Source organism: Aquarana catesbeiana, linkage group LG07 (genome assembly GCF_042186555.1).
Source record: "Aquarana catesbeiana isolate 2022-GZ linkage group LG07, ASM4218655v1, whole genome shotgun sequence".
In the NCBI taxonomy this organism is placed as follows: domain Eukaryota; kingdom Metazoa; phylum Chordata; class Amphibia; order Anura; family Ranidae; genus Aquarana; species Aquarana catesbeiana.
The window spans coordinates 38,981,838-39,008,897 of record NC_133330.1 but is presented as its reverse complement, the minus strand read 5'-3'; the positions used below and the strand labels follow the sequence as shown (position 1 = coordinate 39,008,897).

Below are 27,060 nucleotides of genomic sequence, written 5' to 3'. Positions count from 1 at the left end.
TTACTATTTTGACAATGAATATATTGCATTGTTTTTATTTTTTAAAGTAATACGCTTTGTTTGCGTGGAATATTCTAAGAAAATTAAAAAAATTGTTGTCGGCCATATTGGTACACTGATACATTGAAGTAGCTGCAGCCGCTAAATGAGGGGGCGCGGCCATATTGGTACACCTAATACAATGAGTTCGCTGAAGCCGCTGCGGTGGAACGCATGCGCAGCTGACGAACGTCACTTCCGCTACATGATCTGATGGGCAGAGGTGTAATGACAGAACACCGTCGCGTTCGCAACGCGCGGCCATATTGGTACGCAATGACAGCGTCTAAGCAGGAGCGCGGCCATATTGGTACTCCCATACATGGCATTAGCTGAAGCCTGGCGATGTGGGAACTCAGCCACACTGGTACTCATTTATATTAAGTTGGCTGAAGTCGCCAAATGCAGGAATATTGGTACATCTAATACATTGAGTTAGCTGAAGTTGACGAATGTAGAAACGCGGCTATGTTGGTACTCCCATACATGGCGTCGGATGGAGAGGAATGGCCAAATTGGTATCATATTACGTTACGTTGAAACCAGGTGGGATGTGGGAGCGCGGCCATATTGGTACGCCAAGACATTGACTTCGCTTAACCCAAAGAGGTAGGAGTGCGGCCACATTGGTACTCCAATACATGGCTTTAGTTGAAGCCGCCGGAAATACGACTGTGGCCATATTGGTACTCCTATACGTTGCTAGCTGAAGCCATTGACTATAGGAATTCGGCCATATTGGTACGCCAATTGTGGCTTTGCACACTTTGATTTAGTTCTTATGGTTACTCAGCTTGCTATGTTTACTTAAATGACGTTAGGCAAATTCTGTTAAGAAAATACGCTGATTATGGCAGTGCCACCTTTTTTTCTGTTGCTGACCAATGAGTACAGGAAGTGCTTGGGCCGCCATCTTGGTACACCCAGTAGTTGTAGGAAGTGTATAGAGTGCAGTGTAACCCTTCTGTCATTCGGATGAAGCGGACTGTTGACCATTGCAGGGCTCACAGGACAGAGAAATGACCCAGGGCCAGTCTCTGATGAAGTCAGGTAACAGAGCAATGTGTGATGTCATATACAGGAAACACTGACAGCTTGTTATGCTGCTATAGACTCTGAGTGGTAATCACTATTTTCCAGCTTTTCTTATTATTGTGCTTATTTGTATGTTCTGTGACATTTTTATAATGTCCTTAGCCTGCACTCTTTATAAGTGATAGAAGACATGGCTTTGTGTCAGCACCCATACCCTGAGATATTGTGTAGTGTATATAAAATCATCCCACATGTGGAATATCTCAAACTTCTGGGCTCTACATGTATCAGATCCTCCAGCCCAATTTTCTATAAAGTAGAAGAGTGAACAATTTACCCCCCACCTCCACCCCTCCCACCCCCTCCATTTACAGAACTCTCCATTCAGTGAGGGTGTGCACTCTGGTGCGCTACTGTCGCCCAGAGCAGAACGTGCGAAGCATGCACGTTTTTTGTCCGCTTACGTTTTTGTTTTTTGCTCGAGGTTTTGCACCACCGCGGACAAATAAATAAAATGTGCGAAGCACCCTGGTGTTTTTTCTAAGGGATGCACCGATGCCGAGTATTTTCACCGGTACTCGTGTTTGTGAGAATGCTCCAATACCCAACCCAATACTTTGCAGGGCGATTTTCGCCCCATACAAAATTATTGGACTCAAATCGCACTGCAAAGAATCGCTTGCAATTTGAAGAGGCCTGCGGTGCGATTCCTGTCCCAATTAAATGCAGGTTCCCTGCACCGCTCCTGTGTACACCCAGGCTGAAATCTCTATGATGTGCCTGGGGTTCGCACAGGAGCGGTGTGAAAAACTGCATGTGATTCGGACAGGAATCGCACCACATTTGTGTTCAAATCGCGCTGCGATTCTGTGCAGTGATATTTGGGCCCATTCATTTTGTATGGGGTGCAAATCGCACCTTAGAGTATCAGTAGTCGGTATCAGCGAGTGCTTGATCTGAAAGTATTCATACTCACTAAAAAAAAAAAAAAAAAAAAAAAGGGGTATCGGTGCACCCCTAGTGTTTTTATTAGGGAATGAATAAACAAAATACTGCGGCGCTCAGGAATGGAAAGAGAGAGAAGGAAAAGACAATTGTAAGAAAAAGGGTCCCTAGTCCTAGAAATAGATGATTCTGACATAGAATAGTATTAGCAATAAAAGAGAAATGTGGGGATGGATGTAGTTAGATGCTAATTATTATGTAGCTAAGGGCTCTTTTTCACCTGTGACAGTGCTGCCCCCCCCCCCCCCCCGGGTGGATCACTTTTAGCCCTGATTCACACTGGTGTGGCCTTGAAAGTGCGCGATTTCAAAGCTGCAGATCAGTGCGATTTGTACCTCCAATTTCATTTGTGACTTCGTTTAACAGAAGGCTATGCAAGTCACAATGAAATCAGCCAAAAGTCATGCAGGAATCTTCTTCTTCCTTTTTTTTTTTTTTTTTTTTTTTTTTTAGAGACGCGGCAATTTGAACGGTTCCATTGCGGACGATGGGGTGCGACTTGTCATGCAATTTGGAACTGACAAACCGCACCGGTGTGATCGGGGGGCTTAGTGGGGGTGTTTGACAGGTGGTGAGTATTGATGAGCTTCAGCAGGTTAGGGCCAACCCGCCTGAGCTATCCCACTGGGAAGCTGTCAGAAGCCGATCATAGATGGTGGAAGCATTCCTTGGCCTACAGCCGAACGTATACATGCCCCTCGCATACGTGCGGCTGTGGGGGCGGGGAATACTTCCACCGTCTATGATTGGCTGACGCGTTTGACAGCTTTCAAGCTCAGACTCATGTGGGAACTCTCCTGAGCTCATCTGTAGTGGTGAGAAGGTGATATGTCTCCTTCTCAACACCTGTTTCAACCCTGAAAATGCTGAATCCCAGATCCACCGCGCCACAACCACGTGCATTGCGTGTGGTTACAGGGTGGTTGTGGTACAACCTCATTCACCTGCATGGCCTGCCAAATTCAACAGGCTGTTTCATTTTTGCTTTTGCTGGCTGCATGTCCTTCTATAGGTGGGCTTTGGGGGGGGGGGGCGCCTGGGAACAAGCCCCAATACTGATCAAATGACGACGGTGCAGCCAACTTTTCGAAGAGAGGAGGGCGAGCAAAACTGTACTGAAGTAAGGCCGAAAAGAACAGCATAAACACTACAATAGTGCAGTATGTTAACAACCCGCTGTCCTTAGGCCATTTAAAAACATCCTGGGCTTTAAAGGGTTAGCCCCGGTTCACACCAGTGCGACCTGTCATGCGGCTTGACAGTTTAAAGTTGCATGACAAGTCGCATCCTATTTGTGCCTAAGGAACCGTTCAAATTGGTGCGACTCTGACTCGCACCGATTTTGAAAAAGGTTCCTGCACTATTTTTTGGCGATTTCATGTGCGACTTGCATGAAGGCTCACATATGTTGGCAAGTCGCAGATGAAATCACACTGCATTGAAATTGTGCTGACAATTAGACTTGTGCAATTCGTTTAGTTCCGAATTCGTTTCTTAACAAATTTTGACAAATTCTGAAATTCCAAAATCTCAAATTTTCGAATTCAGAATTTCCGTATTTTCGGAATTCGAAAATTCACAAATCTGAAAAAAAGAAAGAAAATCAGTAAAATTCGAAATAATAACTAACTATTAAATTATAGGTATTGGAATTTCCTTTTTAAATTTGGCTGTTTGTGAACTTAACGAGTACGAATTTATCCGAAGTTACGAATTATCTGAAATAACAAGTAGAACGGAACGATCTAATAAAACTTAATAATAATAAAACCTTTTTATTATTATTTATTATTAATTTGTTCCATTCCATTTGTTTAGATGCATCATTCGTTATTTCGGAAAATTCGTAACTTCAGATAAATTTGTATTCGCTACGTTCACAAACAGCCGAATTTGAAAGGAAATTCCAATACCTATAATTTAATAGTTAGTTATTATTTCAAATTTTACTGATTTTTCTTTCTTTTTTTCGGATTTTTGAATTCCGGAAATTCGGGAAATTTGAAAATCAGAGTTTTTGGATTTCCGAAAAAAGCAAAAAAACGAATGAAAGGAAAACGAACAAATTTTTTGTCAGTGCACATGCTAGGGACAGGTTGTTTCCCCCCCCCCCATAATTCTGCTGTAAAACTAAATTAATTAAAATTTAAATGGAGCAAGAACAACAACAAAGATGGACTTTAAATTAATTAAAAATATAAATAAATAATATATATATTATATAATAAATTTAAAGCGAAAAATAATAACTTGTATTTGTTTTACTTGCAGGTGTTGCGTAATTCTATAGCATCTCAGGATGAAACACATCTGTGTCATTAGCTCTATAAGACCTTCTCGGCAGTCCCCTCTTCTTAGAAGTCGAGTCACCCACCTCTGTATTAGGACTCTTTGTTCTCCTGCGTCTAAACTTCCCGACACCAAACCCCCTGCGGAGGATCCCGGTGTGAGCCCCCTGCAGCGATGGAAGGATGTGGGAAAGACAATGGGCAGAAACACAATGCAGGCCGTGTCCACCACAGCCAAGAACTGGTGGGACCGATATGAAGAGTTTGTGGGCCTTGTAGAAGTTCGAGAAGCTCAGGGAAACGTAGCAGAGGTGAAATCATTTTATTTTATTCGCAATTAACTCCTAAAGGGAATCTGGTATTCCTATTAAAAGGAGTGTCAGGTCACTGTTCTCAATATGTAGATCCTCGAGAGACTCTGTCGCTTTGCTCATTCAAGGCAACGTGACCGAGAGGGAGATTCACTAAAACTGGAGTACTCAGAATCTGGTGCAGCTGTAAATAAAAAAACAATTAACTTCTAACTCCAGCTTGTTCAATTAAACTTTGACAATAAAACCTGGAAGCAGATTGGTTTCTATGCAGAGTTGCACCAGATTTTGCACTCTCCGGTTAAGGGAAATCTCCCCCAAAATCTCTTGGAAAAACAGTCACCACCACCCATATATACTCACTGCCCCCTGCTGTACCATTACTGTGTCAGAGCCGGGTGGTCCAAACCCTGTGTAAAGCCGGACATAGGAAAGATAAAAGAAATGGCTGCACATCCAGAACTTCCGATTGCCTTTTATTTTGCTTCACAAAGATAACACCAGAGACACCAAACTGCGGTCACATAGACGCATTTCACACATACATCTTGTGCTTAAAGTGGTTGTAAACCCTTACAGACCACTTTTACCTACAGGTAAGCCTAGATTAAGGCTTACCAGTAGGTGCAAGAAATATCTCCTAAACCTACACGGTTTAGGAGATATTTGCAAAAGACAGGCACCGATGTCTATGGTGCATGCGCCATAGACAACGGCGCACTGAGCGTGCTGTTTCTAAGGGTGATCGTGCCGTTAGTGGCGGCGAGACGCGAGAGTGACGTCACAGCGCCCAAGCCGCGATACCTGGAAGTCACTCCGGGACATATGGCGGCGACGGAGGAGAGGAACGGGGACTGCTTCGGGGGCTTCGATCTCAGGTAAGTAATTTATAATGAGCTAGTATGTTATGCTATAAACCAAACCTGCTCACTTGACCCATGAGACTTTAAGCACCTTTATGGCAGAGGTTACGGCTCATTATGCCTTTGTCTTGCAGGTGTTTATTTTTTTTCCAGAGGGTTTACTTCCTCTTTAATCATTACCAAAAGTCGGACATGCACTGATGGAAATTAAAGCTCTAGTCTCCCCCCAAAAAATTTAAAGTCAGCATTTACAAATACTGTAGCAGGTGACTTTTAATATAAGTACACTTACCTGTCCAGGTATCCAGCGATGTCAACACCCAAGCCAATTCTTCATTCTGCTTCGGGTGCAGGCGCCAGCATCTTAGGTAAGGGAAACTGGCAGTGAAGCCTTCTGGAAGGAGGAGGGGCCAAACATCCCTCGTAGATCACCGCTTACTTCAAAATTTAGTTGGCTTTTAACATTTGATTTTGGATTGAATGGACTTTCCCTAGTGGAAGCCACGTTCGTTCAAGAGAAAATAAATTCCATCCTACTCCTAACTCTAAATTTTCTCATCATTATTGTTGGAAACGAACATCGATCTGAACTCACTAACTATTAGAAAATGAAGCAAATGTTCTTAAAATGAAAAAGTTTGAAGAAAATCCTACTAGTGTATTGCCAGCTTTACTGTGAGCAACAAAAAAATCACTACAAAGGTACAATACAATCTGTGATTTATTGAAAGTAAACCTTTTTATTGAGTATTTATAGACTACAGTGTAATGAAGAACAACATCCTATGCCAAATATTCAATCCTCAGGCAGAGAAAGACTTCATGGTGGCCCGTGGGATAGTGCGAGAGGCCCGTGAGAACGCCGAGACCCAGCAGGTAAAGCTGAAAGAAGTTCGGGATCGATTGGACCGCGTGTCTCGGGACGATGTGCAGTACTTGGAGCTGGCCACTCTGGAGCATAAACTACTGCAGGTACAGCATTCCACTAGTCTGCTACTTGTGTCCTCCATGAACCCTGGCATGAAAGGCACACTGTGTCTTCATTTTATAATAAGATAACCTCTAAAAGAATAAAAAAAAAAAAAACAGGCTGGGTGAATTTGTTTTATAATCACTTCTTGTCCGTAGGACGTCATATGACCTCTTGGATTTTCAGTAGTTATACTGGGATGATACAGTCACCTGCAGGCATCATCACATTTTCAGCAGCTGATGGTATGTAAAGTAGAAGTGATCTGAGTGGCTATAGAGCCACTCGATTACTTCTACAGTGGCGAAAGGTGGTCCATTCCTGGGCTCCCCCATCCAATCAGGGACCCCCTGGGACCGCTTCAACCGGAGGCATCTGATGCATTGAACAGAGAGGAACTGATACTGTTCTTCCTCGCTCTCTGTGATGTCATGAACTAGAAGCGACTAGGATTTCGTCACTTCTGGTTTCGATTCCTTGTTTACCTGGCCTTTAGCAGCCAGCGAAACAGCCAATCAGACCGATCTGTATCTGATCGGCTGCATTGGAGGCCAGAGGAGAGATCTGGGGTCTAATAGGTCCCAGATCTCTTCATAATTAAGACCTGTCATGGCCCATACTATCACAAGGGATTTTGTTTATCCCTTGTGATGGCAATAAAGTTGATAAAAAAAGATGTAAAGGTGGTTACTGGTTTAAAGATCTCTGTGAATGAATGACGTGGCTTTGCAGGCGGAGCCCTGAATTTTAAATGTGGTAAAGGGAGGGATAGGAACCTAAGCTCTCTGTCACGGTGGGGGGCTTGGGGGTGGGAAGCAGGCATTTCAGAATAAATATGAGTGTAACATGTCCCTTAGGCATCATTCTCACGAGGCGGATCCGCTGCCTCGGAGTCCGTCTCTTTCCGCCAGCTCAGCGGGAGATCTGTCCGTTGATCTCCGCTGAGCCGGCGGATGACAGGTCCCTCTCTGCTCACTGAGCGGGGAGGGGCCTGTGGAGCGCCGCTGCTTCCTATGGAGAGATCGGACGAAAACGGACAGCATGTTCGTTTTCATCAGATCTCACCCGATCCGAACCGCCAGGGACGGATGCGAACGTAGGGCCATCTGTCTGATTTTAGCGGATCGGACCGGGTCGGATGTCAGCGGACATGTCACCGCTGACATATGTCGCTCCATAGACTAGCATGGAGCGCCCGTTCAGGTCCGCGGTCAAAACTGACAGGCGGACCTGAACGGTCCGACAGTGTCAAAGGGGCCTAAAGGTGAACTGGGCCAATTCTGACACTTCTCTTCTACAGGTAAAAATCAGCAGATTTGCTAGAAAACTACTTAGAACCCCCCAAACATCATATATATATTTTTTTAAGCAGAGTGAAAATTATAAAATGGTGGATGTTGCATATTTTTTATGTCACACAATTTTTTGGGGAAAAAATACACTTTAATTTTAATGCACACAATATTATACCCAATTGTTTGGTAAAGATGATGTTACGCCGAGTAAATAGATACCAAACGTGCTTAAAAATTGTGTACGCTCATTGGAATGGCACCAAATCACTATGCATAAAATTAGTTTTAAGAGCCTTTACAGGTCACCAGTTTAGAGTTGCACACGAGGTCTGGCACTTTAATTATTGCTTTCACTCTGACATCCACGGCAATACCTCACATGTGTGCAATCGCCATTTACATATGCGCGTGGGAGCACGGCGAAGGACGGGGGGCACTTTACTTTCTTTATCGTACATCACGGGACACAGAGCAGCTATAGTAATTACTATCTGGGTTATACGCCACCTATAGGTGAATGGACACTGGCACACCCAAAAGACAGGAAGTCCCCCCTCTATATAACCTAGAGTTGCCACCTCATCCCTTTAAACCCGAACACATATGAATTACACAGGTTCTGAGGCTAATTTAATGCAGATAAGGGACCAAGTGAGTTTAATTACCACCAGAACCTGTGTAATTAATACATGTTCGGTTTTAAAGGGATGAGGTGGCAACTCTGATATAACCCCTCCTATACAGGAAGTGGTGGTCACTGATGTTATTCATGTGCTCTTGGAGGTCTGGACGGTTCTATTAAGAATCATGGACTTCAATCTGATCCATTCAAAAAAGCTGTCAGCCTAAATGGATGGTACCCGAGCCTCATTGGAAGGAGAGAAGATTCCTTGAGGTTTGCCTGTAATGCAGCCTTACGGCGCTGGACCCTGCATGATGGAACCCTGTGCAGTGTTTGTTCTGACCAAGGTGCTTTCCTGCAGGGTGCTATACAGGTCCAGGGGAGTGGACCCCCAAATTAAGGGGGGACCCAGGCCCCCCCCCCCCAGGTTCCCCCCTTTTATTCCCTAGGGTGTCTGCTAAAACAATATATATAATGTTTGGGGGTTCTGAGTAATTTTCTAGCAAAATAACGATGATTATTACATGTAGGAGAGAAGTATCAGAATTGGCCAGGGTGGCAAGGGGTTAATTACCATAAGGAATATACAAATAATTATTATATATTGTTTTTAAGGTAATTTTACTATATTTTCAAAATCTGTACTCAAGCAGGTGGCTTAATGGACAAATTACTGAAGTTTGAAGTTATAACTTCCAACCAGTAATTTCACAGTAAAATAGATAATAAATAAATTATTATCTTATAACATATAGCATAATAATATATGATTTAGCTTGTACCTTTTCAGCAGCAGCAGATTCTATTTCTCCCTCTTAACTGCCTGAGAAAAACCTGGGATTGTGGGTAAATCTTTTACCCATGATCACATGTTTTTTCCTTGTAGTTAGCAGGGCTGGGCTGGAAGGGAGCATGTGTCTTTTAGACACACCCCCTTCTATGACACTGCAGAGAGAGGCCAGCCACCACACTGCAGCATTTTTATTGGACAGCTTGGGCTAATGATACTTTACCATTGGTCCAAGACTCCAAGCTGTCCATTGAGCTCAGTGCCTCTGACAAGAAGTGAGGAGAGGCACTGTGCTCATCCTCTCAGTCTGCTGCAAACAGAATGTGCCAGCTTGTATGTAAACTGGACGCTCTGTATGAAGCTTCTGACAGGCTGCGCAAGGAGCCCCGTATCTCCGGAACCATAGATCGTAGGAGCCCCAAATATTGAAAAGCGGTGGGGTAGGACTTCTCTGTGACCTCAGGTCACTGAGCTACGATCCTCGAAGTCGAACGTTTTTTTTTTTTTTTAAATTTGCCTCACCTGCCTCCCCTGACTGCACGTCCCTGTTAAAGTGATATTAAAGTCTCGTTCTTTTTTTTGTTTAAAAATAACAAACATGTCATACTTACCTGCTCTATGCAGTGGTTTTGCACAGAGCCATCCATATGCTCCTCTTCTCGGGTCACTCGCCGGCGTTCCTGGCCCCTCCCTCCTGCCAAGTTCCCCCACAGCAAGCATTCAGACACGGAGCTGCGGCTCGGCCCCACCCCCTCTCTCACCTCATTGGCTTATTTTGATTGACAGCAGTGAGCGCTATTGGCGCCCACTGCTGTGTCTCAGCCAATCAGGAGGGAGAGTCCTGGGCAGCCGAGGTTCTCATGCAACATCGCTGGATCGGAGGGGGCTTATGTAAGTATGAGGGGGGCTGCTACACACAGAAGGGTTTTTATCTTCATGCATAGAATGCATAAAGCTAAAGAACCTTCTGCCTTTACATCCACTTTAAATCCTGGTGCCTGTGCAGTTCCTGGCTGTGTTCACACATTCCTGACACCCGCTGCAGCCTCTCACCTGACAACTTGCTACAAAGTGTTGATTTACTAAAGGCAAATAAACTGCACTTTGCAAAGTGCAATTGTACTCTGCAAGAGCAGTTGCTCCAGAGCTTAGAAAAAGAGCAGAAGCTCTGCTGACTTCCATCATCCAATGTAGTGCCAAGTAAAAATACTGTTTTTTTTTTTTCTTTCTCTTCCTTGCGCATGATTGGGTATTCTTTGAAAAGTGAATATTTTCCTAATTTACTTTGGTGCAACTGCACTTTGCAAAGTGCACAGACTGCTTGCCTTTAAGTAAATCAACCCCATAGTCTGATGACTGAGGGAGAGAAGACTGAGGATTTTTTTTTCTTTTGCCTGCAGCAGACCAATGACATCACCTCTGCTTTTTAAAATACTTTGTCAATTATAGCAAGAAAGGCCGGCAACATGATTGCTTCTTCTTAAAAATCTTTATTGGGCACTAACAGCAGTAACATATCTATAATTCTAACGCGTTTCGGCCGCAGCCTTCCTCATAGCATACAGGTTTACAATAAAATCAAGTTTATATAGAAATAATATCAATTCCTCCTAAAAAGGTGGCGGTACAATCCAATCCAAAAATCAATTCAATCAACTTCAGCGGGAGGTGTGGTGGATGCACAATTTGAACACTCGATTCCCTAGTGGAATGAACAGTAGAATGGATGTGAATTTGTTTTTAAAATAATACAATTTGACTCTACTATGGACTCATTTCTTCCCTAGAATTTTCGGTCCGTGTCGCCATTTGCCCCCCCCCCCTCTCTGGTTCCACCAACCTCACATGTTTTTAATTGTCAATTGATTTTAAATTGGATTGTACCTCCCCCTTTTTAGGAGGAACTTGATTTTATTGTAAACCTGTATGCTATGAGGAATGCTCTGGCCGAAACGCGTTAGCATTCTAGATGTAGCACTGCTGTTAGTGCCCAATAAAGATTTGTAAGAAGAAGCAATCATGTTGCTAGTCTTACTTGCTATTTTGATGTTCGTCGGACATAACAAGCCTGAGCACTGATATTCAGCTCATTACTTTACAATCGTGCGGTAGAGCTTGGGTGAGTCCTTGTCTACATTACTACTTTGTGAATTATCCCTCTTCTTTTCTTATACAGTAATACCTCGGATTGCGAGTAACGCGGTTAACGAGCGTTTCACAATACAGGCTTTTATTTTTAAAAAAATCCTGACTCGCAAAACGAGCAGGATTCAAGCCTCTGTTGTGTGCAGTACCGCATTTGACCAGTGGTGTGGGGGCGCCGGTGACACTCGGATGCAGTTTTAGCCACTCTGAAACACTCCGTTCCCAAGTTTTTTCGAGTTCATCAGAGCGGTTTCCGAGTGTCTCCGGCGCCCCCTTACTCTGGCCACATGCAGTACTGCATACAACAGAAGTCACTGTGGAACGAATTATCTGAGTTTCCATTGACTTCTATGAGGAAACTCGCTTTGTTATATGAGTGCTTTGGATTACAAGCATTCTCCTGGAATGAATCATGCTTGTAATCTAAGGTACCGCTGTATCTGTAAGGAGAGCTGTTAACAAAATAGTAGTATGACCGATACCCTGTCCATATATCTGTAAGGGGAGCTCTTGCCATACAGCAAAATAATAGCCTGACATATATATACCCTGGAGAGTAACAGTCTGTGTGTTCCACCGATTCCCCTGACACATCCGTTATTACCCATCTTCTTTTATAAAGTATTTTGTTTTCCATTGTTTGAAGAAAAAGAAAAGCGGGGGGCCCCCAGGGGTCTGTTTAAAATTAGAACATTTTGTCAAACTGATTTTGGATTATCAGGGGAGATAGAGATCTTCCTATGTTTCCTGTGACGTTCTCCTCCTCTCTGAGATCTTACTGAAAAAAAACACAGTGAGTCAGCCTCAAATATGTCATTTATTAATCAAATTTATTCCATCCAGGCCATAGCTAATCCGATAAAAGGCCTCATGTCCAACATGTGTTCCGTATTTTCAGCTGAAAAGTTATTAATAAAACCCTAATGGGACAAGCTGCAGGCACATGTTAACCACTTAGATGCAGTTCTGTGCCAATGATACCTCTGATCTGTGACCTTTTTACTGAGGAGCGCTTCTGATAGCGCACATGCTCATCTTTCTGTATAACATGGATCTGTAAAATAAATAGTTCCTTTTAACCACTTCAGCCCCGGAAGGATTTACCCCCTTCCTGACCAGAGCACTTTTTGCGATTCGGCACTGCGTCGCTATAACTGACAATTGTGCGGTTGTGCGACGTTGCACCCAAACAAAATTGACGTCCTTTTTTTCCCCACAAATAGAGCTTTCTTTTGGTGGTATTTGATCCCTCTCTGCATTTTTTATTTTTTTTATTTTCTGCACTATAAACAAAAAAAGAGCGACAATTTTGAGGAAAAAAAAGAAATATTTTTTACTTTTTGCTATAATAAATATCCTCAAAAAATATATATAAAAAAAATGTTTTCCTCAGTTTAGGCCGATATGTATTCTTCTACATATTTTTGGTAAAAAAAAAAAAAATCGCAATAAGCGTATATTGATTGGTTTGCGCAAAAGTAATAGCGTCTACAAAATAGGGGATAGATTTATGGCCTTTTTTTTTTTTAATTATTATTATTTTTTTTTTTTTTATTAGTAATGGTGGCGATATGCGATTTTATTTTTTATTTTTTTTTTTTTCCGGGACTGCGAGATTATGGCGGACACATCGGACACTTTTGACACTATTTTGGGACCATTGTCATTTATACAGTGAACAGTGCTATAAAAATGCACTGATTACGGTATAAATGACACTGGCAGGGAAGGGGTTAAACACTAGGGGGCGATCCAGGGGTTAATTGTGTCCTAGGGAGTGATTCTAACTGGGGGGGGGGGGGATGGGCTACCTAGGACATGACGGCGATCACTGCTCCCGATGACAGGGAGTAGTAGATCTCTGTCTTGTCACTAGGCAGAATGGGGAAATGCCTTGTTTACATAGGCATCTCCCCGTTCTGCCGCTCCGTGACACGATCGTGGGACACTGGTGGACATCGAGTCCGCGGGTCCTGTGGGCACAGTCACGGAGCACATTTTATACTGTTTTTTTGTTTTTTTTATAGTAGCTGCTATTGCTTACAATCAATGTAAAGAAATTTGTGTGTATATTGTACAAACATTATTCATTGATTGATATAGGTATACTGTTTAAATTTTAATAGTAACATAGCGCCGAGTGGTGTGAATAGGTCATTAATTACACTTAGTTTAATATAATTTAGGCCTTGTTCACACATTGTGATTCCATGCATGCCCCATGCAGGGCCCTGTTTTTGCCAGCACAGAGATGCACAGGTGTTGCGTGCATCCCTGTGCTGGTGTCCTATTGTTGTCTATTGGGACACGTGGCTGCACAGACACAGCTGCTGTGTCCCAATATGACGTGTGGTTGTGGGTCCCTGAAAACACACAGGGGGGAGTTCGGGGATCCGCACTTCCATGTCATATTGGGACACAGCGGCTGTGTCCGTGCAGCCACGTGTCCCAATAGACAACAATGAGATGCCGGCACAGGGATGCACGCAACACCTGTGCACCCCCATGCCAGTAAAAGACAGCCCTGCACGGGGCATGCAGTTAATTGCCCCATGTGAAGGCCAGGTACTCTTAAATCTGTCTGTCCTGTGCTGTATTTTAACAGTGAAACCGAATAGAAATTTACACATCAAATAAATAAAGTGACATGTCTGTAGTCCGAGCCAAAGAATGTGTAAAAATTTACTGAATCTGGTTAGAATTTTAAACTCAGAAGTAAGGTGAGTGAAGAGTTTTTCCTTTATGTCATTATCAATTTACCTTCTACTGCATTTCTCTTTTTAATTCTCTTTCCTGTAATTTGTAAAAATATTCCACCAACAGGAAACGGGTATATATAACTATAACTATGAGCTTGTCTTTACATTTCAAAATGGAGACCGCCCCAAAGTGTATATAACTTGCTTAATTGATGGTGCTGTACCCAGCCTGTTTTCAGTTCGGGATGGGGGGGCTATACATTTTAAAAATGGAAGAATTTGACACTTCCTTCTGTGTCAAATTCTCTTATTTCCTCTAGCCTTCTACCCCCCCCCCCCCTCTAAACTAGTCGTAAACAAATAGCACCAAGGCTGTGATCTGGAGCCCCAGCCAATGTTCAGAGAACGTCTCCTGATCACAGCCTGAGATCTGTTTCTTTACATACAGTGGGGAAAATAATTATTTGATCCCCTGCAGATTTTGTAAGTTTGCCCACTTACAAAGAAATTAAATTGTTATCATAGGTGTATTTTAAATGATAGAGACAGAATATCAACCAAAAACCCATAAAAAACCCATGATACAAATGTTATAAATTGAGTTGTAGTTCAGTGAGTAAAATAAGTATTTGATCCCCGAGCAAAACATGACTTAGTACCTGGTGGAGAAACCCTTGTTGGCAAGCACAGAGGTAAGACGTTTCTTGTAGTTGGTCATCAGGTTTGCACACATCACAGGAGGGATTTTGGTCCACTCTTCTTTACAGATCTTCTCTAAATCCTTAAGGTTTCTTGGCTGTCACTTGGCAACTCAAAGTTTCAGCTCCCTCCATACATTTTCTATAGAATTAAGGTCTGGAGACTGTCTAGGCCACTCCATGCCCTTATGTGCTTTTTCTTGAGCCACTCCTTTGTTGCTTCTCGGTATCTTTTTCATCAATGACCCACCTTCTGTGTTCTGGCTGAGGGAAGAAGGTTCTCCTCCAAGATTTTACAATACATGGCCCCTCAATGCGGCAAAGTCAGCCTGTACCTTTAGCAGAGAAACCGCCCCAAAGCATAATGTTTCCACCTGTGTGCTTGGCTGTAGGGATGGTGTTATTAGGGTCTTAGTCAGCATTTTTCTTCCAAACACGGCGAGTCGCAGTAATCAAAATTAAGTTCTTTGGCATTAACTCGACTTGCTGTGTTTGGCGGAAGAAAGCTGAAAGTGCCAAATGACAGCCAAGAAACCTTAAAGCAGAGCTCCACTCAAAAGGGGAAGCTTCGCTTGTTTGCGCCCTTATCCCCCACCCCCCTCCGGTACCATATTTAGCACCTTTTTTGGGGGGGGTGTAACGGGTACCTGTTTTTGACAGGTACCCTTCCCCACTTCCGGGAGACCTGGCTACGGCGAGGTCCCCTGGAAGTTAGCCCCCCTCTTCCTTGCTCTGCCGCCGGGGCCAGTTTGAAAGTGCAGGGCACTTCACGCATGGGCAGCAGGGAACTGGCTGTGAGGCCGAAAGGCTTCACTGCTGGTTTCCCTTACCACGAATGATGGCGGCAGCACCCGAGAGCCAATTGGAAAATCGACTGGGGTGCGGACATCATTGGATTTCAGGACAGGTAAGTCTTGATATTAAAAGTCAGCAACTACAGTATTTGTAGCTGCTGACTTTTTTGGGGGAGCTGGAGCTCCACGTTAAGGATTTAGAGAAAGACTGAAGAGTGGACCAAAATCCCTCCTGAGATGTGTGCAAACCTTGTCACCAACCACAAGAAACATCTTCTTACCTCTGTGCTTGCCAACAAGGGTTTCTCCACCAAGTACGAAGTCATGTATTGCTCGGGGATCGAATACTTATTCTACTCACTGAACTGAAACTCAATTTATAAAATTTGTATCTTGTTTTTTCTGGATTTTTGGTTGATATTCTCTCTATCATTTAAAGTACACCTATGATAAAAATTATAGGCCCTTCATTTTTTTGTAAGTGGGCAAAATCTGCAGGGGATCAAATAATTATTTTCCCCACTGTATGCTGAAGTTATGGTTAATATGGAGGAAGGATCAGTGGAGATGAGACTGCTATTAGGAGTAACTAATTGCTTGCCTCTTGTAAGCCGTGTTGTAGCAGTTCAGCCTGATAATGGAACCAGAACCTGTCAGGTCGCTGTTCTCTGCCACGTCCATGGAAGGCTGCCACTGGCCAGCTTCCAGATGTGGTACTACGTAACCTCAGTGCACAGCCAGAACGCATGCATTGGAATGAGCGCTGCTTCTGGTAGTCTGGCAATGGCAGACCTTGCTTGGGATCCTGATCTGTGTTGGGTAGGGCTATCATACCAGGATCACTTTGTCTTTCTGATGTAAATTTATGCTTTTCCCTTTTAAGGAAGAAAAAAGGCTGAGAGCGTCGTACATCCATGCAGAGGAGAGTGAAAGAGAGAAGTTCGCCCTTTTTTCCGCCTCTGTAAGGGAGAGTCATGAGAAAGAGAGGGCCAGAGCAGAACGGACTAAGAACTGGTCGATCATCGGATCGGTTCTAGGGACGGTCATTGGGGTGATGGGATCTACTTACATCAATCGCGTTAGGCTGCAAGAACTAAAGTCTCTGCTTCTAGAAGCTCAGAAAGGACCAATCAGTTTACAGGAAGCCATACACGAGCACGCCTCGGTGCATCAGGACCAACAGAGGGACCTGGGTGAGCTCATTTTATCGTTAAGAGATATGGTACCAACTGTGCTGCCCCCGAGCCAAGAAACGCAGAGCGGAGGGCCTGCAGTTCCGGCAAACTTATCAGGTTCAGCAGAACAGGCATTAAAGGACATTAAAGAACACATGACCTACACTAAGGCAACAGGGAAACACTTGGAAAGTTTACAGCAGCAATACAGTAACCTAGAAAAGAGTATTAATAAAATAGCAACAGATGTGCAAAACGTCAACTCGAAGGTTTCCATGCGGACTGCGGAGCTGCCAGTTACGGCTAACATTCCGAGGGATGGAAGTCCAGAAGCACCCCTGCAAAACGTCATTCTTGAATTGGCTGATGCGGAGCAGAGACTGGGAACACAGATTAACAGGAATTCCATATACAGCACTGCACTGACTTGTACTGTGGTCGCATTAACATTTCCAGTAATGTATGCCCTACTCAAAGGGAACTAAATATGGCCAAACTATAAATAAAGAACTTCTTCAAATCTCTGTTTTAAAATATATGCTTGTCTTTGTTTTTTGTGTTTTTATACCTTTTTGTTTAAAGGATAACTCCCATTTTTGTTGAGAAAAAAATATTCCCCTCTGGTTGATCCATGTACATTGCATGGGATTTTATCAAACTTTGTTGCAGAATCCAACCTTTTGTTATTCTGAAGAAATAGCTGTTTGTTTGTCTGTCTGTGTCCATATGTAGAGTGAATCTGTATGGGAGTGATTTTATTATCAATCAGCTGCTGGGCCTGCAGGGTTCTAATTGGGAAAGTGGCAGGGTCTGCATCCCTTTAGGCGTGAAACCCTGATCCCAGAGCAAACACAATATATAGATGGAGATTGTGACGGAACCCCGTACTCAAGAGGAGTATGTCCGCCGTATAAGCTTCCCTTGTCTGGTACCAGCACGATCCAAGATCCCTTAGCACACCCAGTCGCTTGTCGAGACATCAGTGTAGGGTGGTGGAAGACATAAGCCTGTTTATTCAAACACAGGTACAAAGAGATCTACACTCAGGGGACAATCCCCCTTCTTTATTTAAACTTTACCTCCTCCGGTAACATGACACACAGGTGTATTCAGCTTTCCAACAGTAGACCGTCTTTAGGAGGGGCTGCTGGAGAACGCCCCCCCAGCTTGTAATCCACATACACATATACATCCCATAATAATTTGCTCAAAAGGCAGACAGAAACAATAGAACAATGGGATACAGGAACTAAACAAACACATAACAACCCCCACCCCACCTCAAACCATCTAGCAATGGTCTGAGACGAAAAGTGGAATTTATCTTCATATATTTCTTGAGGGATATTGTTCAGAAATATTAATGTCCCAATTGAAAGAACCACTTCATTCTTTCAACACAAACCACACTTCTAGAACCCCAGATAACAGGGGTAACACAAAATGCTGAGTCTGGTGTGGTTTTACGGTGAGTCTGAATAGTGCAGACCCGACTGGAGTTCTCGGTCACCCTGTGCCCCTAATAGACACCGGGTAACTTACACATAGGAGGGGACGGGGGAGCTGGACAAGGAGTTTACCTCTCTAAGGTAAGCTGAGTTCCACAAGCCCCCCGCCCAAAGTGATTCCCGTCACAGACAGGGGCAGATCCATGGGGGGGGGCAACGGGGCAATTGCCCCCTCCGAGAATGTGGGTGAGTGGGCGGGCAGGCGTCGCTGCGGGTGAGAGAGCCGGCGGGCAGCTCCACGGCTGAGGGCACGGGCGGCTCAGTGACAGTGTGTGAGCGGCTGCTGGCCAATCAGGGAGCCGGCGGGCGGGGGAGCAGAGAGATAACATCATCTCTCGCCGCCCAGTGCCCGCCCTGCATCCCTGCAGTTCCGCCCTCACTGTGCAATGTACAGGCAGCCACGGCAGCAGAGAGATTACATCATCTCTCTGCTGCCCCTGGGTCGGGATGCAGCACTGACACGTCCGCTCAGGATGAGCCCTTTGTGCTCTCTCTCTCCGCTCTCCCAGCGGCAGCAGCCAGCCCCTTCCTCCCTGCCCAGCACTGATGTCAGCGCAGTCTGGGAGGGGCTGACACTCAGTGCTCAGCCCATGGTGGCTCGGGTAGATGGTGCTTGTCGAACGGGCGGGCGTGGCTTGCGTTCAGCGCTGTCCTGGGAGTTCATTCACTGTCACAGGACACAGGGGGCAGCGGCCAGCCAATCACAGCGCGATCTGGGCACAAGGGGGGCAGCGGGCAGCCAATCAGAGCATGATTTGGACACAGGGGGTCACCAGTTGAATAAGCCTGACTCTGGGACACAGCAGACAATTATAGCAGGCAAGTGACAATCCGCAACGTGTGGCATGGGCGTGGCAAGTGACAATCTGCAACATTTGGCATGGGACGTGGCAAGTGACAATCTGCAACGTGTGGCAAGTGACAATCCGCAACGTGTGGCATGGGACGTGGCAAGTGACACGCTCGGGGCTCCCACTTATTCTATGGTGAGTTGAACCATTTCATTTTTTATAACAATGTAATAATAGTAATAATGCGCTTCAATCATCCTGACACCATAACAACCATGGTGCTGTGATGATTGAAGCGCTAACACCAGCCATTTCCCCATTAATTTTACCCTCAAAAAATGTATATTTTCTGGCAGTGCCCCTCCCGAGACTAGGCTCTGGATCCGACCCCTGGTCACAGAGATGTGTTAGAAACGCCAATTCTACTGGGGGAAGGGGGATTTTTTTAGTTAAGCCCTATAGGCCAGTCCCATATAGGGGATAAAATAACCGAAAACTCCCAACAATGGCATTAAAAGATGATAACATACAGCGAACACTTTTGTTCAATGTCCAGATGTGAACAGTGCTGATGCATGGAAATCCATCAATGAGATAAAATCACTTACATGAAAGGATTAGCCAGCTGCTCTATCTGCAATAAACTGTTCCAGGTGTAGCTGAGACCCATACCACCTGTGGCCACCAGGGGGATCAAGATAAGGCACATGGGGGGTGGGGCTGCATAGAGTGGTAAGTTGGCTGGCGATGGTATGGGTGGGAATCCCCTCTGCTCAAAAAAGGCAGAGGACACAGAGCCGCTGGTCTGCTCCAACCATGGCAGATCGGAAGTGACATCACCAGAAGTAAATGTCCCATTGTATGATGTTGCTCAGGAAGGTGTCTCCGGATTCACAGAAGCTAAGCTTGGTCTCTATGGCAACATTTCGAGGCACCTGCCTCTTTCTCAAGCTGAAGAAAGCTGAACTCCAGGCAAGGAGCTAAATGCAAAAATAAAATACATACTCTATATTGTCAAAAGTATTGGGACGCTTGCCTTTACACGCACATGAACTTTAATGGCATCCCGGTCTTAGTCCGTAGGGTTCAATATTGAGTTGGCCCACCCTTTGCAGCTATAACAGCTTCAACTCTTCCAGGAAGTCTGTCCATAACTTTAGGAGTGTGTCTATGGGAATGTTTGACCATTCTTCCAGAAGTGCATTTGTGAGGTCAGGCACTGATGCTGGATAAGAAGGTCTGGCTTGCAGTCTCAGCTCTAATTCATCCCAAAGGTGTTCTATCGGGTTGAGGTCAGGACTCTGTGCAGGCCAGTCAAGTTCCTCCACCCCAAACTCGCTCATATATGTCTTTATGGACCTTGCTTTGTGCACTGGTGTGCAGTCATGTTGGAACAGGAAGGGGCCAACCCCATACGGTTCCCACAAAGTTGGGAGCGTGAAATTGACCAAAATGTCTTGGTATGCTGACGCCTTAAGAGTTACCTTCACTGGAACTAAGGGGCCAAGCCCAACCCCTGAAAACTCCACACCATATCCCCCCCCTCCACCAAATGATTTGGACCAGTGCACAAAGCAAGGTCCATAAACACATGGATGAGCGAGTTTGGGGTGGAGGAACTTGACTGGCCCGCACAGAGTCCTGGTACAGCGTTCAGCTCCGTGCAGCCTCTGACTGTCATAGACTATATTACAGGCGCAAGGCCATGGGGATGGACACTGCCCCCTGCCTCCCCAGGATGCAGCTCGATACCCCAATGTGCAAGGGCTTACACTGGTGCCCTGCTGCACCACCACTGGCTGAACACTGAAAGAGAAGCAGCAGACTGATTAGGGCATCCCACTGCTCTGCATGCAACAAACTTGATTAGCCTCAAGTCCTACCCCTTCCTCTTCTAGGCTGAGTGCTGCTGTGAAGTGGATTGCTGGAGGGTGATATCAAGTCAAATTCAGGTACACTATTTGCATTTGAGACCTCATTAACACAGACATACCTCTCCGTACACCTGTGCAATGGTCCGTCTATACCTGCACAGGCATTCCATACATGTGCATGCAGGCGGTTTCATTGATGACTATTGGGATACAGAGGATGTAAGGACAGAGCCGCTGGTCACATTTTTTTGACAGCTATGCAGTTGAGGGTGCGTGTACCTGAGCACACTCTGCATTCTGCAGCACGCACCCGTACGGCTGTCAAACTGGGGGCAGCGTCTGCATCCATGGCCCTCTGCATGCAACAAACTTAATTAACTTCCAATCCTGCCCCCTCCTCTTCTAGGCTGAGTGCTGCTGTGAAGCGGATTGCTGGATTGCTACTAGCAAGCCCCCTAATGAGGAATATTCTATACATTTTGTGTAAGGTTCTCCTATTTTTAGGCGTACTATTTTCAATTGGCAAACACATGAAACAAGTGATACTTTTGAGCGATATATACATTATCCCTCAATATTTAATTCTCACCATTAGTGGCTGAATTTGTGGCCCTTTATCTCTCCACTTTGTACTTCAATTGATCTATATTAGTGTACTCCCACTAGAACTCAGTGACCTTGGTCTCAGTGGAGGTTGGACCTTCTTTTCCCTCCTCTTCGTGTGGACGTTATATATATACGTTGAATATCTTTAATATCTGGAAGCTGATCCCTGGCAAGATTAATCTGCTTCGTATTGTGTGTTGTGTGGTGTTCCCCAATACTTGGTTTCAAGGCCTGTCAGCACCTACCCAGTATGTCCTGAGGAAGCTATTAAATTGTGAAACACGTTGACAAGATCTTTAATATCTGGAAGCTGATCCCTGGCAAGATTAATCTGCTTCGTATTGTGTGTTGTGTGGTGTTCCCCAATACTTGGTTTCAAGGCCTGTCAGCACCTACCCAGTATGTCCTGAGGAAGCTATTAAATTGCGAAACACGTTGACAAGCAAGCATGGAGGAGTTGTTGGATCATACCTTTTGATACATATACATATCTATCTCGTAATTATTACAGATTTTACATTTATCTCAACAAAAGGATCCAAACCTCTATGTCTGCTTTTTTGGATATCTGTTGACCCTGTCAAGTAATAGGGTGTTGTATGTTATTTTAATCTATTTTGTAATAAAACAATATTTTTTATATAAATACTGCCTCGTGGTATGCCCAAAAGTCAATAAAGAGGTTGAGGTGGTTTCCATGCATTGGAGAACCATAAGAATTCAAGAACCTCGCTTGGACCATCACTGTCTAGGAGTGGATTTATCCTGTTTGGAGTGATCTCCCTCCTGCCAAACCTAAACCGTGAGGCATTCGGCCCACATAAGCTTGAATGACCCACTACCGTTGGTAAGTGGGTCCAACGTATCCGGTAAGAGTACCCATCTATACTTCTCTGTCAGAGGATTTCTTCATAGCTACAGTTTCACAGCCAGTTTTTTACATTTTCTGCACTATTTTCATTTGAAGATTCACTATTATGTAATAGATGGACACTTCTTTTTGAACTTTTTTTATTCCATTAGTTCACTACAGCGAACTTTGGATATTTGCTTTATTACTATATTGGTTTATATGTTATGCACATATATTATTCAGTTTATTATTGTTATAATATTTTTTAGCGCTACACTGTATTTCTTTATTCTGTTTGGACTTTGTTGGTTTGAGTGTTAGCAGCTTTCTCACATATTTTGGTTTAGCGCAGTAATTTCCCACATTTTTTTTGCCCACAAAGTCAGCCTTTCTTTGGGAGAATTTTCAAACTCTCAATTCTTACATATATTCATTGGATGCTGGCATAGTGGGGGTCCTTCCTTTCTATAATTTCATAAACTGTAGCAGATGTTTTCGTTAAATATGTAAAGATTATTACACAGAAAAAATGTGTATTTGTGTGACTGCTGAACCAGGCATGTTTTTTTTTTTTTTTTTGCATAGTTGCATTGGTCCAACTTTGACCAATAGAAGTATACATATTCCATGCCTGACCAATCCCTGTGGAAGCAGAGAATCACCGTAAGAGATGAAGCCACTACAGTGATCCTTGTTGTCTTCCAGGTTCTGTACCCTGATGCATAGTAAACACAGGGGATAGACCGCTCATCACGAATGTTATTCAGAGAACAACCTTGCATTTTATTTCATTGAGTGCAAAACATTCTCTGATTGAGCAAGGTGAAAAAAACGTGATGTCACCACCCTGACTCAACTTTGTCCAATCAGACGCTTTACATTCATTGAGAAAATTGCAGTCCTCTGTAACTGGGAGTAGCTGTCATCTTTTCTTTAGTGATGGCATGCTCTGGTGTACGCTATCACTATGTGAGGAAAGAGCTGCTTAGGACTCCAGGACAAAGTAATGGTGATTTTTTTTTTTTTTCAGGAGTACCCCATTAGACAACCAAAGACTATAAGAGGCAATTTCCCTGCTAGACTGAAAGGGAATGTTTTGTGACGAGCGTCTACAGGGACCCCAATAGAAAAGGCATAGGGGACCCTCACAATTTCTGATGACAGCTCTGTGTCCCCCCTACCTGCAGCAGGATCTCACTTCTCCTGCTGCAGAAAGAGGAGCCTTAGTGCCATTGTTGAATTTCTCTTAAACATGAATTCCAGGCATGGTATAGTTTTATATAGATACACTGGGCCTGCTTGGACCAATGTAACTACAGTATGTATAGAGCATACTTCGCTGATGCCCCTTAAAGATGGAAATCACTGAAGTAGACACTGTTGCTGTGATCTGTGCAGCCGGTCTGATGCATTGCGAACACAGGAGGTTGGCCACTTGGCATGGGCGCCATTCAGATAATCCTTTGCATTTTCTTAATGATTGCAAAGCATTCTCTGATTGGGCAAGGTGGAGAGTGTGACATCACTGCCAAGCCTCTCCACCTCGTTCAGTCATAGTTATATTGCTGGACCCAATGCTGTATCCTGGCTTAGGCCGACAAGGCCCAAGCCTAGGGCAGCACTTTGCAGGGGGGGGCAGCACGGAAAGAGTCTCTGCCGGCTTGCGATACATTGTTAGTGTAGCGCCAGTCTTATGAGGCAGACTGGTCTGAGAGGCAAATTAGTCTAATGCCCCCCTGTAAAGTGTCCGCACTGCTTCCGGTATGCAGGCGGCCGGCATTCCGCAACTGTGGGGGGGGGGGGGGGGCGCCGCTTCTAATGTTGACTCTCATCATCCTGGTCCACAAACCTTCCTCACTGTGCTATATGTTTTCTGCTGCACCGTTAGCATGGTTATATCTTCTTAGTTCTCTCCATAAAATTATCAGAAATGTATGCCTAAAGTAGAACTATAGGCAACACTTTTTTTTCCATTTTGGATAGAGTAAAGGAGGGTTATAGCCCCTGTCAGTTTATTTTTTACCATCCCTGTCCCATTGCAGAGATTTCCCTTCACTTCCTGCCCCATAGCCAAACAGGAAGTGAGAGGAAATCTATGCAAATTAAGGGAGTCCCTTGCCCCCCCCCCAGGCCCTCAGAACTAGTGTCCCCACTTGAAAATTTCAGGGCAGGTCTTAAACAGGAAGGGGTGGGTCATATTTAAATTAGGGGATACACGAGTTTAGTCAGGCCTAGGGCAGCACAAAACCTAAATACACTACTGGCTGGACCTATGTAAATATGTAAAAATATACTATGCCTGGATTTCTTTTTTAATATATTATAAAGGAAATATTCAACAATGAACAAGAGATCCCTTTAGGCTGGATTCACACTTATGTAAATTGGATGAGGTATTCCCGCATCCAATTCGCATGGCAGGAGAGTGTGCCTGGCTCACAATGGAGCGGCTTCACACCGCTCCGGGGAGGCCACGGTCCGCATTTGGAAAGGGTCTTGTGCATGTTTGCGTCCGAATCAGGTGCGAATTCAGGCAAGAAGTTGGACCTGATTCGCACCTGAAACGGTGTACAAGGATACACCGAACCCCTGGCCGTAGCATGTGTGAACCCAGCCTTATGCCCCGTACACACGATCGGATTTTCCGACAACAAATGTTGGATGTGAGCTTGTTGGCTGAAAGTCCGACCGTGTGTATGCTCCCTCGAACATTTGCTGTTGGACTTTCCGCCAACAAATGTTGCCTAGCAGGTTCTCAAATTTTTCCGCCAACAAAACTTTGTTGTCGGAATTTCCGATCGTCTGTACACAAGTCCGACACACAAAAGTTCACTCATGCTCGGAATCAAGCAGAAGGAGCCGCACTGGCTATTGCACTTCCTTTTTCTCGGGTCGTCATACGTCACCACGTTCCCACATTTGTAATTGTTGGCCGATATTTGTGTGACCGTGTGTATACAAGACAAGTTGGAGCCAACAAACCAAATTCCACGGTTTTGTTGTCGGAAAATCCAATCGCGTGTACGGGGCATAAGGCTCCATTCACACTTGTAGGACTCCAAAGTTGCGAGTTGTGCAGCTTTGGAGAGGTGCGACTTGGATTTGGCTTTGACCAATGATAATGGACAACTGTTGCATGTATGACATTCAGGTGCGACTTTTATGGAATTTTTGAGGGTTTACATTGCAGTCTATGGCACACAAGTCGCATTAAAGTTGGACCAAAGTGGTGCTCTTGTCACTGCAGCTTTAAGTCGCACATATTTCAACAGTTGTCATGCAACTTTAGTGTCCAAAGTTGCATAACAAGTTGCACAAGTGTGAATAAAGCCTTAAAATGGCTGAAGCCGGTGGGTACAGAGCTCTCGATGATGTAGTCCCTCATAGTCATAAGAAGGTATTAAGTGTCTCTGTCTACCAACAACCATCCAAAACAGAAATAAAAGTTTGTTTGCTGAGTCTTGTATGTCCAATAAAACGGGAGCTCCACAGGTTGTAAAAGACACATTCATGTTAGAAATATACACAATTCATTTTTATGTTCATAGTCCTATTTGGTCCGTAACGAAAAAATGAGGTCTTTCCATTTGCAAGTTGGATCCATCATCGATGAACAGACTGTTCTTTGCTCTGATTCAGTTCTGGATCCTCTTCAAAGTTCCATGATGCGGCCGCCTAGCAGACAACAAGGAACTGCACGAGCGTGGTTAAGTAGCGCGTTGGCTCGGGGTTTTCGGATCGAATGTCATGACTTCCATGTGACTTAAACCTGTGAAAACACAAATGAGAAATGGAATTTTGCAAACTTCTTGGAAGATCGGCTGACAAAATAAATCTGATTTAAAATTGCCCTTCACAAAGTAAATACATTGCTAGATATTTAGTCTGACTGGCAGAGCTAAAATGTTTTTTTTTGGTTACCTATGTGTCTCTTGGAAAAAAAAAAAAAAAAAAAAATATTTTCAGTATTTGAACTAAAATGCTTGGATTAGTGAACTTGTAAAAATGTTTGAGAAGTGATTTCTGTACCAGCAATAACAATTCTCATTGTTTGGCAGAGCTTAAAGTTGAACTCCCAAGCAAACAGCAAAACTATGAAATACAGGGGGTAAAATGATCACATTTTGTTGCTTTGCAGCCTGAAATGAAGCCAGACACAGTTTTTGTTTTATCCAGCTATATGTGGGGTTGAACGGGGAGCCGATTTTTCTCCCAGCCTCCGCCCCCTGTCATTCTGATGGGGAGGGGGGTTTGGGGGCGGGAGCTGCCAAAGTTTACTTTTCCTATTAACAAGCTGGTGATTGGTTGCTCGGACCGCCTACCAACCAATCGCCAGCTTGACAATAGGAAAAGTAGACTTTGGCAGCTCCCGCTGCCCTGTACAGTTCTGTGCTTTGCTTAAGTCTCTGCATCCTAAACCAATGATCGTGTCATTCATTGGTTTTTATTTTTTTAATGCTATATTTAATATAGCATTAAATTATTTACTTAACAAGGCAGTAATGATGAGTACTGTGCCTATAGTAGCCAGTCCTATATTATTTATCACAGTCAGTTCAATGAATGTATTGTTAAAGTTGTTGTTGTTAACCACTTGCCAACCAACCGCCGTCATTATACTGTTGCAAATCGGCTCATTCCTGCAAATCGCCGTAGCTGTACATCAGCCCTTTAAACAGCTATAGCAGGTGCACGCGCA

The 27,060-nt window shown here is 44.2% G+C and overlaps 2 protein-coding genes across 4 annotated transcripts in view; one reads left to right on the top strand and one right to left on the bottom strand.

The window, feature by feature from the left end:
* The first annotated feature begins 284 nt into the window (after positions 1-284).
* On the top strand, positions 285-17,265 carry CCDC51 (coiled-coil domain containing 51). 3 transcript variants are annotated; one of them, XM_073592017.1, is made up of 4 exons: positions 285-406; positions 4,351-4,678; positions 6,349-6,513; positions 16,438-17,265. In XM_073592017.1, exons 2-4 carry the CDS (start codon positions 4,379-4,381, stop codon positions 17,212-17,214), a joined length of 1,242 nt encoding a protein of 413 aa, XP_073448118.1. In that variant the 5' UTR covers positions 285-406; positions 4,351-4,378; the 3' UTR covers positions 17,215-17,265. The 3 variants fall into 3 exon arrangements, with proteins under 3 accessions (XP_073448118.1, XP_073448115.1, XP_073448116.1); XM_073592014.1 differs by lacking the exon at positions 285-406 and adding an exon at positions 934-1,089; XM_073592015.1 differs by lacking the exon at positions 285-406 and adding an exon at positions 934-1,161.
* An 8,587-nt stretch (positions 17,266-25,852) lies between these two features.
* The window catches only part of LOC141102953 (mitogen-activated protein kinase 14-like), a 54,034-nt gene continuing 52,826 nt past the window's right edge, over positions 25,853-27,060 (bottom strand). Inside the window, exon 12 of the mRNA XM_073592013.1 lies at positions 25,853-26,130. Coding sequence (XP_073448114.1) covers positions 26,069-26,130 — 62 coding nt within the window. The 3' untranslated portion in view covers positions 25,853-26,068. The remainder of the gene's footprint in view (positions 26,131-27,060) is intronic.